This window comes from Felis catus, chromosome F1 (genome assembly GCF_018350175.1).
Source record: "Felis catus isolate Fca126 chromosome F1, F.catus_Fca126_mat1.0, whole genome shotgun sequence".
NCBI lineage: Eukaryota > Metazoa > Chordata > Mammalia > Carnivora > Felidae > Felis > Felis catus.
This window is the reverse complement of record NC_058384.1, coordinates 65,678,119-65,692,638: the sequence shown is the minus strand read 5'-3', so window position 1 is coordinate 65,692,638 and position 14,520 is coordinate 65,678,119. Positions and strand designations below refer to the sequence as shown.

The 14,520-nt window shown below is 42.6% G+C and overlaps 2 protein-coding genes across 2 annotated transcripts; both read right to left on the bottom strand.

Moving 5' to 3' along the window:
• Positions 1–1,661: 1,661 nt before the first annotated feature.
• On the bottom strand, positions 1,662–3,206 carry LOC101101187 (olfactory receptor 6Y1). The gene has a single exon (XM_023248025.2). The coding sequence runs from the start codon at positions 3,204–3,206 to the stop codon at positions 2,229–2,231; it is 978 nt and encodes a 325-aa protein (XP_023103793.1). The 3' UTR covers positions 1,662–2,228.
• Positions 3,207–12,158: 8,952 nt separating this feature from the next.
• LOC101100940 (olfactory receptor 6P1) lies at positions 12,159–13,112 on the bottom strand. Its single transcript, XM_003999609.3, has one exon. The coding sequence runs from the start codon at positions 13,110–13,112 to the stop codon at positions 12,159–12,161; it is 954 nt and encodes a 317-aa protein (XP_003999658.1).
• Between the last annotated feature and the right edge of the window lie 1,408 nt (positions 13,113–14,520).

The window sequence follows — 14,520 nt, the reverse complement described above, 5'->3', positions numbered from 1 at the left end:
GTTTGGGGGACACAGATATAGGGGATTAAGAGTCCACCTATCAGGGGGGCCTGAGTGGCTCGGTTGGTTACCCATCCAACTCATGATTTCATCTCAGGTCATGGTCCCAGGGTCGTGAGACCCATGGCCCCACGTTGAGCTCTGTGCCGAGCCTGGAGCCTGCTTGGGATTCTCTGTCTCCCTCTCTCTCTGCTCCTCCTCTTCTCTCTCTCTCTCTCTCAAAATAAATAGATAAAACTTAAAAAAAAAAGGCTTAAAACAAAGAGTCCGCTTATCATGATGAGCACTGAGTAATGCATAGAATTGTTGAGTCTCTCTATTGTACACTTGAAACGGATTTAAAAGCCTAAGAGACTCTTAAAAACTGAGAACAAACTGAGGGTTGATGGGGGGTGGGAGGGAGGGGAGAGTGGGTGATGGGTATTGAGGAGGGCACCTTTTGGGATGAGCACTGGGTGTTGTATGGAGACCAATTTGACAATAATTTTCATATTTAAAAAAATAAACGCAATATAATGGAAAAAAAGAAACTGATCTAAAACTGTATGTTAATTATACTTCAATGAAAAAATTTTTTTGAGAAACTTAAAGGCATTATGATAAGTGAGCCTGACACAAAAGACCAGATTGTATGATTCTATTTATGTGAATTTCTAGAAAAGGCAAAGCGAAAGTGACAAAAAGCATACCACTCCCCAGTAGCTAGGTCTGGGGGTATGAGCAGGAGATTTAATGAAAAAAGGTGCAAGAAAACTTTGGGGGATGACGGAAATGTTCTATCTAGTGATTGTTGTTGTTTGACAACTTGCCCATTTTTCCAAAATTCAGTACCATTTAAAAAGGTGACATTTAGGGGTGCCTAATTTAGGAGTGACTCAGTCAGTTAAGTGTCTGACACTTGGTTTTGGCTCAGGTCATGATCTCAGGTCATAAGATCTCATGATCTCATACATGATCTCAGGTTTGAGGGTTCAAGCCCTGCATCAGGCTCTGTGCTGATGGTGTGGAGCCTGCTTGGGATTTTCTCTCTCTCCCTCTCTCTGTATCCCTCCTGCATTCTCTCTCTCTCTCTCTCTCTCTCTGTCTCCCTGCCTCTCTCTATTGGATAAATAAACTTTAAGAAAAAATAAAAAATAAAAATAAAAAGGTGAAATTTATTGAATGGAATTATACTTTACAAAACTGATTTTATTTTATTTTTTATTTTATTTTTTTTAATGTTTATTTATTTCTGAGGCAGAGAGAGACAGAGCATGAGTGGGGGAAGGGGAGAGAGACAGGGAGACACAGAATCCGAAGCAGGCTCCAGGCTCCGAGCTGTCAGCACAGAGCCCCATGCGGGGCTTGAGCTCACCAACCCTGAGATCATGACCTGAGCCGAAGCCGGTCGCTCAACCGACCGAGCCACCCAGGTGCCCCACAAAACTGATTTTAAAAAAGCTAACCATAAAATAAGAAGTGAAAAGTAATTGCTACTAAAATCCGTGCTCCGGAAATACAGAAAAGCTTTTGGTTTTTAATGCTTAACATCTTGAAAACACAAGGTATGCCTCCTAAAGTTTTGCTGAGGTTTTCACAAAGCTTGGGCCGCTCATTGGCTTTGTGCTCTTGAATCAGCAAACGAGTCAGGTAAGATGAGGTGGTGACTTTATTTGGGTGCACGCATGCCAGCGTCTCTGTGGAAAAATAGGGGGTGGGGAGAGGAAGTGAGGAGGGAAGGAGGACGGGAAGGAGGAGGGCAGAGAGCGAGCACATCTATGAGTCTGTAAGAGGAAAGAACAGAGAAAAGTGAGGAAGAAAAAGAAATGACAATGAGCAGGTGGAACAGAGGCCATCAACACGTATTCACAATTCCCTTCTTCATCTTCAGTGTTTTCACTCAATGTATTTATTCAGCAATCCTTTCAACAGTATGTAGTAAGCACCTACTGTGTGACAGACGCATCTGTCCTCTCGTGGGGTTTGTCTCTTAGTGGGAGAGAAAAATCTGCCCTTGTTTCAAGGAAGTTTGGGGAAATGTCTAAAACTGGTCTGCTGAGCTAGAGGTAGAGGCTGCCGCTTGCGAATATGGTTCTTTAGCCACGTTTGCGTCTACACACGCACACACGCACACACAGGGGGGCAGGGTTAAAGTACTGGATGTGGATAGATAAGCAAAGGCCAGAGTGTGGGGTGTGGATGTGGAACCATCACCTCCTGACTCAGGCCTGAAGGGAGTCTATAAGTGTTTAATTGCTCAAAGCCACATCCCCTCTGGAACGACTTCCTTTGCACAGTATGGTCTTCTTGAGGGCTGCCTTTACTTCCTGGTTCCTCAGACAGTAGATGATGGGGTTGAGGAGGGGGACGACGACCGTGTAGAGCACAGATACCACTTTGTTGGAACTGTAGGTGTACATGAGCTTGGGGCGGGCATAGGTGAAAAGGGTTGTGGAATAGAAGAGAATTACAACAGTCAGGTGAGAGGCACAGGTGGAAAACGCCTTTTGGCGGCCTTGTGAAGAAGGGATCCTAAGGATGGCACTGACAATGGTGGCATAAGACGCCACCACCGCACAAAGGGGGACGGCAATAACCACGAGGGCCAGAAAGAAGTCCACTCGCTCCGCCTGCGAGGAGTCTTCGCAGGGGATGCTGAGGAGCGGAGAAATATCGCAGAAATAATGGTTGATGTGAGGTTTGCCACAGTAGTGGAGTCGGGCTATGAAAACCATCTTAATCGTGGCAGTTGTGAGCCCACAGAGCCAGCATCCCGCCGCCAGGGTACCACAGAGCTGGTTGGTCACGATAACTGGGTAGCGTAGTGGATTACAAATGGCCACGTGGCGGTCAAAGGCCATCGCAGCGAGGAGGAGGTACTCTGCGCAGACAAAGGTCACAAAGAAGTACAGTTGAGTCATGCAGCCATTGAAGGAAATGGTCTTGTCATGGCTGAGGAAGTCCACCAGCATCTTGGGGCTGATGACGGTGACATACCACATCTCCAGGAAGGAGAGGTGGCTCAGAAAGACGTACATGGGCTTGTGCAGTTGTCTGTCACCGCGAAGGGCGAGGATGATGAGAGCGTTCTCCAGCAGAGTCAGCAGGTAGGTTGCCAGGAACACGAAGAAGAGGAGAAGCTGGAAGGCTGGCCGTGTTGGAAATCCCAGAAGAACGAAGTGTATGGTTGCCGTGTGGTTACCTGCTTCCAGAACTTTGGGGATCATAACTGGCTGTGGGCACAGACAGAACCAGATTTTTCCACTTCCTGAGCACGAGCCAACCACCAGTGATAGAACCCCCCAGCAGCAAAGTCATCACAAGAGAAGTTCTCCTGCCTTTATACCTGACTTCGTCCTAAAGTATGATCAGAACCAGAACTTTTGAGCCATCGTGTATGTTGGGGAGCTTATATTTTAATTTTTGTCAACTTAAGCCAAGAGAGAGAACTCATCCAAGGTACACACACAAGGGAAATTGGAAACTTCTGACTCCAAATGAATTCTGTGCCTTTCCAGTATATCCCTGTTGGTCATAGGAGGATGGCCTTCCTATCACCCCTTTACCATAAGCAAGAAATCCCATCTGCTATGTATGTAAAGAAGCTGGAAAATCAGGTATTCACCGCGGGGTCCCCGCCCCAGGCATAATTGGCATAACTTCCAGAGAAGTCTTCTGACTCCACTTATCTCTATGGAAAGAATTCTTCTGTTTGTGTGTTTGTTTCCTATTTAACAAGGTTGTAAATCTTGAATGAAGCAATATTTGAGCAAACACACAGGGTTAATAGCAAACCTGATATGAATGTTTGCCAGCTCCTTGGAGAACAAAATCGAATGGGTAATCTAAAAGATAATGTTTTCTTTGATCCGATCCATTGTATGGAGTGCTGGATTAGGAGTTTAGGAAAAGTACATCAAATCCCACTTTTGTCTAACTCCACGTAAGTGAGCTTACTACTTAATGTTCAGAATGTCAGTTCTTTTATTTCTAAGGTGGATATAATATAATTTCACCACATCTGTAAACATCTAATGAACTTTAGATTTTAAATTCAATTCCTATGGACATTTGCTGTGACCTTTCGAGGATACACTGCTAAATTCTCCCAAAACCCTGCCAACAAAGTCAATACAGATCTACATGGTGGAAACAACAACCATTGTGTATTATTATTATTAAATATTATTATTATTATTATTATTATTATTATTTTAGAGAGAAAGAGAGAGCACAAGCATGAGCAGGGAGAGGGGAAGAGGGACAGAGAATCTCAAGCAGACTCCATACCCAGTAAAGAGCTCAATGTGGGACTCGATTCCATGACCCTGGGACCATGACCTAAGCTGAAATCTAGAGTCAGACACGCAGCCAACTGAGCCACCCAGGCACCCTTAAACAACAGCCATTGTTAATCAGAAAAGAGGGGACTGTAGGACCTTTCCAGGGGTATTAGAGTAAAGGAGGCACAAGTTGCTTGAAAATAATACCAGAAAAAATGGAGGACCCAGATGCCTTCTGCCATCACTGAGCCTTCTGCATTCCCGCCCAGGGTACAGTCTCCAACCAGCCATCTGAGAATCACTCTGAACCTCCCATGCTGAGTGCCTTACCCTTCCCAGACTTTCTCTGTGACCTACGGCTTGATTCCTCCCTTTTGCATTTCTCCAGAGCCTGTCCCCCCTACTCTCCTTTTCTCAACAGCCTTGCCCATGCGTAGGACATAGGGGTGCAGCCGGGGCAGGCTCTCTGCTTTTCCTGAGGAAACGGTCCTAGGGTGACAGCTGGAAAATGGCCGCCCACCCCATCCACTTCCCTCTTGCTGCTCGGACCTCACTCTAGGACCCTAAAGGAAGGCAGAACAGCCACCTCTTAGATATCCATGTTAGAGAAGAACACAGACACAGATAAACAAAAAAGCAAATAAGGTCTAATAGTGCCAATTCGACAAACAATTTTGTTTGTTTGTTGGAACTCAGCCTTTAAGCTACACACACACACACACACACACACACACACACACACACCCAATGCAAGGTCCCTGTGTGCCGTGGCCTAAGATTCAGGAGGCAGTGGGGCTTGGTGGAACTTGAAAAAAAGGCAAGGTCTGTGAGCCCCAAACTCCCTCAGCAGCTTTCCTCTCTTCTCTGAGTCTGAAAGTCCAACCAACCTGAAGCCCATTAATGAACAGCTTAGACGCCCCCTCCAGCCAGGCTTTTCCTCAGCACCTCTGTCCCTGCCAATGGACACATGAAATCGACATGTCTTCAGCTACTGGAGGAGGGGGGGTAGCATTTCCATTTGGGAGGCACTTCCTTCACAGTAACAGGACACCAGTCTCCACAGCTGTGTCCTTGGGTTCATTCCCTCGTGCGTTTTTATATTCCAGAAATATGGAAGGAGGGAATCACACCCAGAAGTCCTTTCTTCCTGGAATATGTCCCCCTCCTCCTCAGTGCCCCCCAGCACTGCGACAATGCAATATATTTTCAGGATTTCAGCAACAGACACTGTCCTTCTCAGAAGGCATGCTTCAGACCTGAAGCTGGAAATCAATGTGGCCCATGGAATTTAAGACTAAGAATTAGGAGGGCGCCTGGGTGGCTCAGTAAGTTAAGTGTTTGACTTCAGCTCAGGTCACCATCTCATGGTTTGTGGGTCCCAACGTCACATCAGGCTCTGCACTGACAGCATGGAGCCTGCTTGGGGTTCTTCCTCTCCCTCTTTCTCTTCCCCTCCACTGCTTCTCTCTCTCGCTCTCTCTCTCAAAAAGAAATATTTTGGAGTGAAATTAATCTATATATGTCCTAAGTTCACTCCCCAACTATGCCCTGTAGCTACACTTCCCATAGTAAGCTCAAAGAAGACAAACTATTTTAAAATATCAATAAAATGAAAGCTCCCAAGAGTCAGTGATTTAAAGAAAATGATGTTCAACCATCCCCTGGAAATACCTGAGAGTCTTTTCAACCCACCATCGTCTCAGTGACGTAACTTATGGCTCTTCTCCCAGCCTTGTCAGGCATGGCCACCTTGAACCGAGGAAAGAGGAGAGGTCATGTAGACCAAGAGGAGGAAGGTGGTGTCCTTAAGCTCGAAGAGGTGTTGGGCCAGACTGGTTGTGTCTCTGCTCAGCTTGAAGATGGGCACAGAATGAGCTATTTGTTCTCTGCCTGTCTCCAAGCTCCTGGAGGAGCAGGTACCAACTCCCACCCACAGGGGACCTCCCCATGGATACTGCCCTCAGGAATGTATTTGGCCTTTCCAGGGCCCAAGAGGACCCCAGGGGAATACTAAGGGAAGAGCTGGCAAGGTAAATGACACAAGAGGGACCTTAGGCTTGGAGCACACTGCTTTCCTCCCTGCCAGACTCTGGGGCAGAGGAAGGTGAGGGAAAATTGTGTGTGTGCGGGCTCTTCTCTTTCTGAGGAATGGTCTCACAAATAATAGGATCCTCTGGGGGAAGAGAGCGCTATAACCAAAGTCATTCAGCAGAAAATCAGAATGGCATTTACCCGCTCTTATTCGGGGATCCAAGCATGTGCACACACACGTGTACAAACCCCAAACACCCTTAGATGTTGTGCACACAAGTGTCAGCTGTATACATCTACACGACTCTCGTGTGTCAGTAACTCAGTAGATACAAAAGATACATGTATTTCAAAGAGATATATACCCTCGTGTTCATGACAGCATTATTCACAGGAGTCAAGACACAAAAACAGCCCGAATGCCCATTAATGGATGAGCAGGTAAGAAAGAGGAGGTGGGTATACACAGCGGGATTCAGCTATGAGAAAGGAGGGAATCCCGCCATTTGAGAAAACATGGATGGACCTTGAGTACCTTATGCTAAGTGAGAGGAGGCAGAGAAAGGTAAGCACTTATATGTGGAATCTTAAAAAAAAAAGTCCAAGTCATAAAAGGCAGATTACAAAATGGTTGTTACCAAGGAGTGGAGAATCAAGAAATAGAACTGAGGGTGTTTAAGGATATACACTTGGAACGGAAAACAAAAAAGCCATAGTTTTCAATGCACTGTATGATGAATATAGACAGCAATATGGCTCTGTAGGTATGTAATGTGATCAACACAGCTACAAAGACAGTTATATTACCATGCATAAACGTGTCAAAGTAACACATTGTACAGCTTAAATCTGATAAATAAATTGCTATCAATTTGACAATGTTATATGTCAAATATATTCAAGAAAAAAAAAAAGAAAAACATGAGTTTTTATTGTTCCTGGGTAGCTCTGTGAGGCAAATAAATTCCCAAGTCTCTCTAAGTACCGCACTCCTCATCTTTAAAAGGCGATGGTAACATTACCTTTGGTATGATGGTAACCCAGAAGTTAGTAAAACAAAATACAATCTTTTTTTGGTGATAACTGTTTGCAATCATTCCTTGGTACAAGGAAAACAGCGGTAGTTAAAACGCTGAGCGCTTAAAGCAAAAATGGAATTCTAAGTTCACTCTTGACTATTTCTTGTCACGGAAGAAAAGAACACAGTAAATTTAAGGATCTTATTGAACAAACAGGCAGAGACTACAGCTCTGAGCTGAGTGAGGAAACGGGCAGAGCTTACAAATTGTGATATGTCTGCGTCTGGAAAAATATTCCGGATCAATACACGCTTAGCTTGGGTAAGGAGAAATAGAGGAATTTTTAAATGTAGAAGTTAAAGTTACCGGGGAAACTCACATTTTTCTTTGTATCCTTATAATTATTTCTGAAAATTGTGTGTTTCCCATTTCCTCTCAAGTTATTTAAAAATTTGAGGCAGATAATCACATTTTGTGCTTTCTATGTGGCGTTTTATGAATAAAAAATCACATAATTTATGTTTCCTTTTTAAACGCAAAGACCTTCTTAGTTAATCGTGACGAATGGTACCCCTGTTTTGAAACGAATTAATTGTATTTAAAGAATCGTAATTGACTTGAACACATGCTCCTTCCTTACTTCCCTTCTGTTATGCCTCTCTGGTGAAAAGTTGGCTCCACGGAGTACATGTTCATGACCTAAAAAAAAATAAATAAGTGACATAAAATAAACTATGACAAAATAAGAGAATACAAGACTGACTTGCAGGAGCTATTTGAATTGCAGGTGTAGCGTCTGAGAAATAACCAGCCTCTCTCCGGCTAACCTGTGAATTACAGCTTTAAAGGCATAGTGACTCTTTCGTTTCCCGGAATGGCAAAACAGGAGCTTTGGCAGGAGGGGGTGGGTGGGTCCTGATCTTTCCCTGGCAACGTACAAAAATAGATTTCATTTGACAAACTTAAGAGACCCTAAAACTAAAAACCGTTTGAAAATTCTAAAACGATGCAAGGCAAAAGTTAGGTAAATGTATTACATCAGGCATATTAGGTTGAAAAGAAGAAGGGAGCACAAATTACAGGGCCTCCAACAAATGGGAATTACTTTTTATCATTTGATAAAATATAAACATGGATGTAGGTATTTGCTCGTGTTGGTTCAACTTCTCAAGCATGCTATCGAAGACCCACGATTTTTATGCATTTCTGGGCCTCCGGCCTCAGTGCTGAACTTCCTTCCTCATGTCTGTTACCTCATGGACGGCTGCTGGAGCTCCGGGCATCAAAGCCAAGTTCAACAGAAGGAAAGCGGAAGCACCAGTGCCAGCTACATCTTTCTCTGAAAAGGAGATCCTCTCCAGCAGACTTCTACTTACGTTTATTGGACAAAAACGAGATATACGACCACTCCCAGCCAGATACAAGAAAAGCTGACGAATCAAACATGTGACACAGAGATGAGGATTTACTGCCGGGGCTGGGCATATTTTCAGCTTGAAAAAGATGGGCTGTCACAGCAAAGAAAACTGAGCTATCTACGCCAATGAACGCACTGTGGGAACCTCTCACACGAGGGGAAAAACAAATTAGGAGGGCTACTGCCCCCGCTGGGAAAGAGTGTGATATGACAATGGCCCTAATGGTGGCATTTGTACCAGCTGACATTCTCTAGCTCCTCCCTCGGTAGTATGTAGATACCCAGAGGGTCAGTATCAAGCCCAAAATCCAAGACTAAAATCCCAGGAGGACATTTATGTTCTATGTTAACATCCAAAAAAAGAGTTAAGATGCATTCTGATCATTTAAAAAAATTTTAATGTTTATTTTTTATTTATTTTGAGAGAGAGAGAAAGAGGAGAGAGAGAGAGAGACAGAGAGAGAGAGAGAGAGACAGAGAGAGAGACAGAGAGAGAATGAATTCCAAGCAGGCTCTGTGCTGTCAGCCCAGAACCCGACATGGGGCTTGAACTCACAATGAGATCATGATCTGACCCCAAATCAAGAGTCAGTCGGTCAACCGACTAAGCCACCCAGATGCCCCCATCCTGATCATTTTTTAAAAGGAGCGTGAACCTCACTGAGTCTACCCAATGGCACTCTGGCGTGCTGTAATAGTTTTAGGTCGGATCAGTGGAAACGCTAAACTTTCTGGTTAACATAGCACCTTCTCCACATGATTACGAAGGGTGATCAGAGCCCAGCTTTCCAGGTACGTTCTAGGGAACCCGGTCAGTCCTCCAATCTCAGTTTGCATAAGAGTGAGTTTGAGGCATGGTTAGTAGAACAGGCACATTGGTTAGAAGCCCATAGTCATATTATTTTTGACAAAATGATAATACAGACAGGGCTTCGCATTTATTGACTATTTATGTGATTAGCTATTTTATATGCCCAAAGATCTTAGGAATCACCAAATAATCCAACCCACACCCCCCCAAAGGACACACTTGGCATCAGTTTCCCCTAGAGAAATATAGGACAGAGCCACAACATCCCAGCACGGCAGCATCGGGAATTTCTCGTCTGTGGAAGGGGTGCTGAAAACAGACAAGGAGCTGGTCTCTGGGATTCAAAGTCACAGGGCAGGAGTGAGGACATGAGATTCACACACAAGGGCACAGGGTCCCCCTCGACTTGGACCCCTGAAGTCCCCAAAGAGCCATCATCTCTTCTAACAGGTCCCTGGCATCCTTGGCTTCCAGGGCTCCCAGCCAAAGGCGTGCCAAGTCACAAAAGTAGCCTGAAGCTGTGACTTCTCCCCAGATACTTAGAATACTTGCATTATTCTCCAGTCCAGAGGACTTTTACTCATCAGGGGCCGTTTGTACCCCAAGCAGTGTTGCCTAATAACATTTATCAGGCTTCCAAGAGTCCGGAGCTGGAGAGTTAACCAAAGGTGAACTCTTTCACGGTGTATGTTCATATGTGTCTCAGATCGTCGCGTGGTACACTTTACGTACCTTAGAGTTTTATCCATCTGCTATACTTTGATAACGCTGGGGAGGAAAAGGAAGTGCATCCACAGCAAAATTGATCTTTCAAGAGAAAAGATTTTAACACTTTACTCACACAGACATCGTTTATGTAACGTTCACAGCAAGCACATGAGGTAGGTGAAAATATTTTCATTACAACAGGGACTCACTAGAGTGAAAGTAGTGAAATTTCTTGGCTCGGGGAGCAGAATTCTTACAGTACAAGGCCATGCCTTCCATAACTCCAGGAAAGGAAAAGAGAATACACTGAGGGGAGGGTAAACAGAGACAGTCTCAGAGACGGTTCTTTAAAAGACTATTTAGACATTTTATAAACATCAAGCAACTTATACTTTTTATTTAAAAGTGTCAAATGCCTTGGCTCTTTTTGTTGTTGCTGTTGTTTCCTTTTACCCCCTGGAAACCCTAAAATGATTATTGACCCAGTAGTTTTCTTTAATACAAAATCATTTTTGTGTCTTCCCCAAAGCCTAGTTCAGAATAAGCTAATGCGTCCGTCGTGACAATTTGTGTTTCTGAGTATTTGCTCAACAGCGCTTTATTATGTTTCTACAAAATCCTACAACTAAAGAAACACAGAACACGGTTCAAATGTGCAGAAAGTAACCTTAAGTCGGGCTGCGAAAATCTCCCTAAGCAATTCAAGCAAGTTCTCAGAGGAACTTGGAAGAATGTCTATAATTCAGCCTTTGAATCTGAGACATCTCACTCATTCTAGAGATACCTGTATCCCACCTCTCATTCTTTTATTTTGTCTCCAAAAACAGAGAGGGAGGCAAACCATAAGAGACTCTTAAATACAGAGAACAAACTGAGGGTTGCCGGAGGGGAGGTGGGTGGGGGGCATGGGCTAAATGGGTGACGGGCATTAAGGAGGGCACCCGTTGGGATGAGCACTGGGTGTTGTATGTAAGTGATGAGTCATTAAATTCTACTCCTGAAACCAATACTACAGTGTATGTTAACTAACGTGGGTTTAAGGAAAAAAAGGCATTTTCTGTTCTTGCATCATTTGCCCCAGAAACAAAACTTAAAATATTTCACAAGTGGTATAACCCAGGCACCAACTAATTAAAACAGAAACTGCCCATAGTGCTGGCGAAGATTCTGGGACCAATCGATAGAAATGCTTTCTAAGGCATTTCACTTACTACTGAATCAACCCTCATTAGGTCAACCAGCTTGGTAACCCACTGGAGTCAAAGAAGGGAGATTCAGATGAATATTTAGCCATGTGCTTTGGTGCACACATAGGTGAATACCAGCACTACGTTTTCCTCTTCCTTGACTTGCAGTGGGTGGAAGACTGGGAGAGGCACAGAATATTGTTTAGGTAGGTGACATGACTTTCAGTTCTTGGGGTATCATGGTACTTTGGTGATTTCTTATTGGGAGCAGGGTTGGAGAAGTTTGATCTCTGACATTGCTGCAATACAGCCCACATCACTTTGACATATCCACCAGTAAATCCCCTTTCTTCTACTTTGATCAAGAGTTGGGAACTTCAAACTGGCTATGAAACAAGAGCTCCTAGGAAGTTGAAAGTGACGCATGGCCGAGTTGCAACCTAGACATGCCCTGTCGGACCCTCTACAGATTTTCTTTTCAGGGAATTTGCATTTTAACAGCCCCCGGGAGACTCTTCTGCAGCCAATTCAAACTTAGTATGGAAACCCTGTACAAGATCAATGGTTCACAAATTTTTGTTTGTATCGGGAGATTCCCAGGCACTATTCAGCCAAACTGTGTACTAACTGATATGTATGTTCCCTTTGAGCCTATTTCTATGATTCTTTCAGGTGGTATTATCGCCACCTTGTTTCTTCCTGCCTCCTAGGTTCTGCTGCACATCAATCTGGGACGTCCCTCGGATAGTGGCATCTGCCCAGGACTGACTTCCTGAGAGCATCCTTCACCTCCTTGTTCCTCAGGCAGTAGATGGCTGGATTGAGGAATGGTACAATGACTGTATAGAGCACAGAGATGACCTTGTTATGGTTGAAGGTGTACATGGCCTGGGGCCGTGCATAGGTGAAGAGGGTGGAGGAGTAGTAGATAACAACCACTGCCAGGTGAGAGGCACAGGTGGAGAAGGCTTTGCGACGTCCCTGGGCAGTAGGAATCCTGAGGATGGCAGCCATTATGGCAGCATATGATGAAACCACGGCCAACAGAGGGAGCAGAATCATCACCAGGGCCAAGAGGAAGTCTACTAGTTCTGCTTGCTCTTTGTCAGAGCAGGTGAGGTTGAGTAGTGGGGAGATATCGCAGAAAAAGTGGTTGATGACGTTGGGTCCACAGTAGGACAGCCGGGAAATGAAAAGAAGCTTCATCATGGAACTCAAGAAGCCGCTACCCCAAGAGGAAGCAGCGAGGCGAATGGCCAGGCTGGATGGCATGAGACTAGGATAACGGAGGGGCTCACAGATGGCCAGGTAGCGGTCATAGGCCATGACCGCCAGCAGGACACATTCGGTGCAGGCTAGGGCAATAAAGAAGTAGAGCTGAGTCATGCAGCCTACGTAGGAGACTCTACGCTCCTGGGTAAGAAATGCTCCCAAAAGCCGGGGAACTGTGACATTGATGTACCACAGCTCCAGGAAGGAGAGATGGCCAAGGAAAAAGTACATCGGGCGGTGAAGGCTTGGCGTGAGCCAGACTGTGGAAACAATGAGTGCGTTCTCCAACAATGTCAACAGGTAAATTGCCAGGAAGAGGACAAAGAGGAGGCACTGGAGGGGCGGAGAGGTAGGGAAGCCCACCAACACGAACTCTGCTATGTGGCCTCTGCTCCAATTTCCCATCGTCTCTGTCCACGCGACCACCTGAAAAAAGAACAGGAAGAACGAGAAAGCCATTCTCAACCACACACACACACAAAAACCCAAAATGAAATAAAATGAAATAAATAAAATAAAATAATAAAATAAAATAAATAAAATGAAATAAATAAAATAATAAAATAAAATAAATTAAATTAAAAAATAAAATAAAATGAAATGAAATAAATAAAATAATAACATAAAATAAATAAAACAAAATGAAAGAAATACAATGGAATAAATAAAATAATAAAATTAATAAAATAAAATTAATAAAATAAAATTAATAAAACAATAAAATAAACAAAATAATAAAATAAATAAAATAAAATAAAAATAAAATAAAATGAAATAAATAAATAAAATAAAATAATAAAATAAAATAAATAAAATGAAATAAATAAAATAATAAAATAAAATAAATTAAAAAATAAAATAAAATAAAATGAAATAAATAAAATAATAACATAAAACAAATAAAACAAAATGAAATGAAATACAATGGAATAAATAAAATAATAAAATTAATAAAATAAAATTAATAAAATAAAATTAATAAAATAAAATTAATAAAACAAAATAAAATAAACAAAATAATAAAATAAATAAAATAATAAATAAAATAAAATAAAATAAAATAATAAAATAAAATAAATAAAATAATAAATAAAATAATAAAATAAAATAAATAAAATAAAATGAAATAAAATAAAATAACAATACATTAGCTTGCATAGTGTAAACTTGACATGTACTTTTGGTCATGCATTTAAATAGTTGCCTGGAATCTAATTTTCACTGCGTGTGAGTACTGACGTGTTAAATGAAATTCCTATGTCACTCTTTTATATGTTCAGTGAAATCTAAATATTGGTGCTATGATACCCACCAATACCTGTTTCAAAAATTATATAAGCGCATGTGTCTTTAAACAATGGACATTTTACATTGTCTCACTGAACTCGTAATTCAAAGTATTGTAATATATTTTTATAATTACAAGCCTTTTATTGACTTCTCTGTATCTATCTGCATGTTTTGGGGTTTCCTGTACTTTTGAGGCTGTGTTTTGAAAAGACTTTCTATTAGATTTTATTCGGTAATCAGCATACATTTCACCAAAGCAATAAAAATACGTGACAAATTTTACAATGTTGTTTTTTTTGCGGATGGTTTTATAACACGTACTGCCCTTGTTCTCAATTCTTGTGTGCATCCGTGAAAACTACTTATCATCAGAATGAGAGTGGTTTCAGCATCCACTGTTTCCTATTTTTATTTGGGAGAGATAAACACTGAGGAAGCCAGTTCCCAGAAATAAATGGCACTGACACACCGCAGCTCGGGGAATGGAAGCTGCTTTCTTGTAGCAATAACGCTAAATTATGTG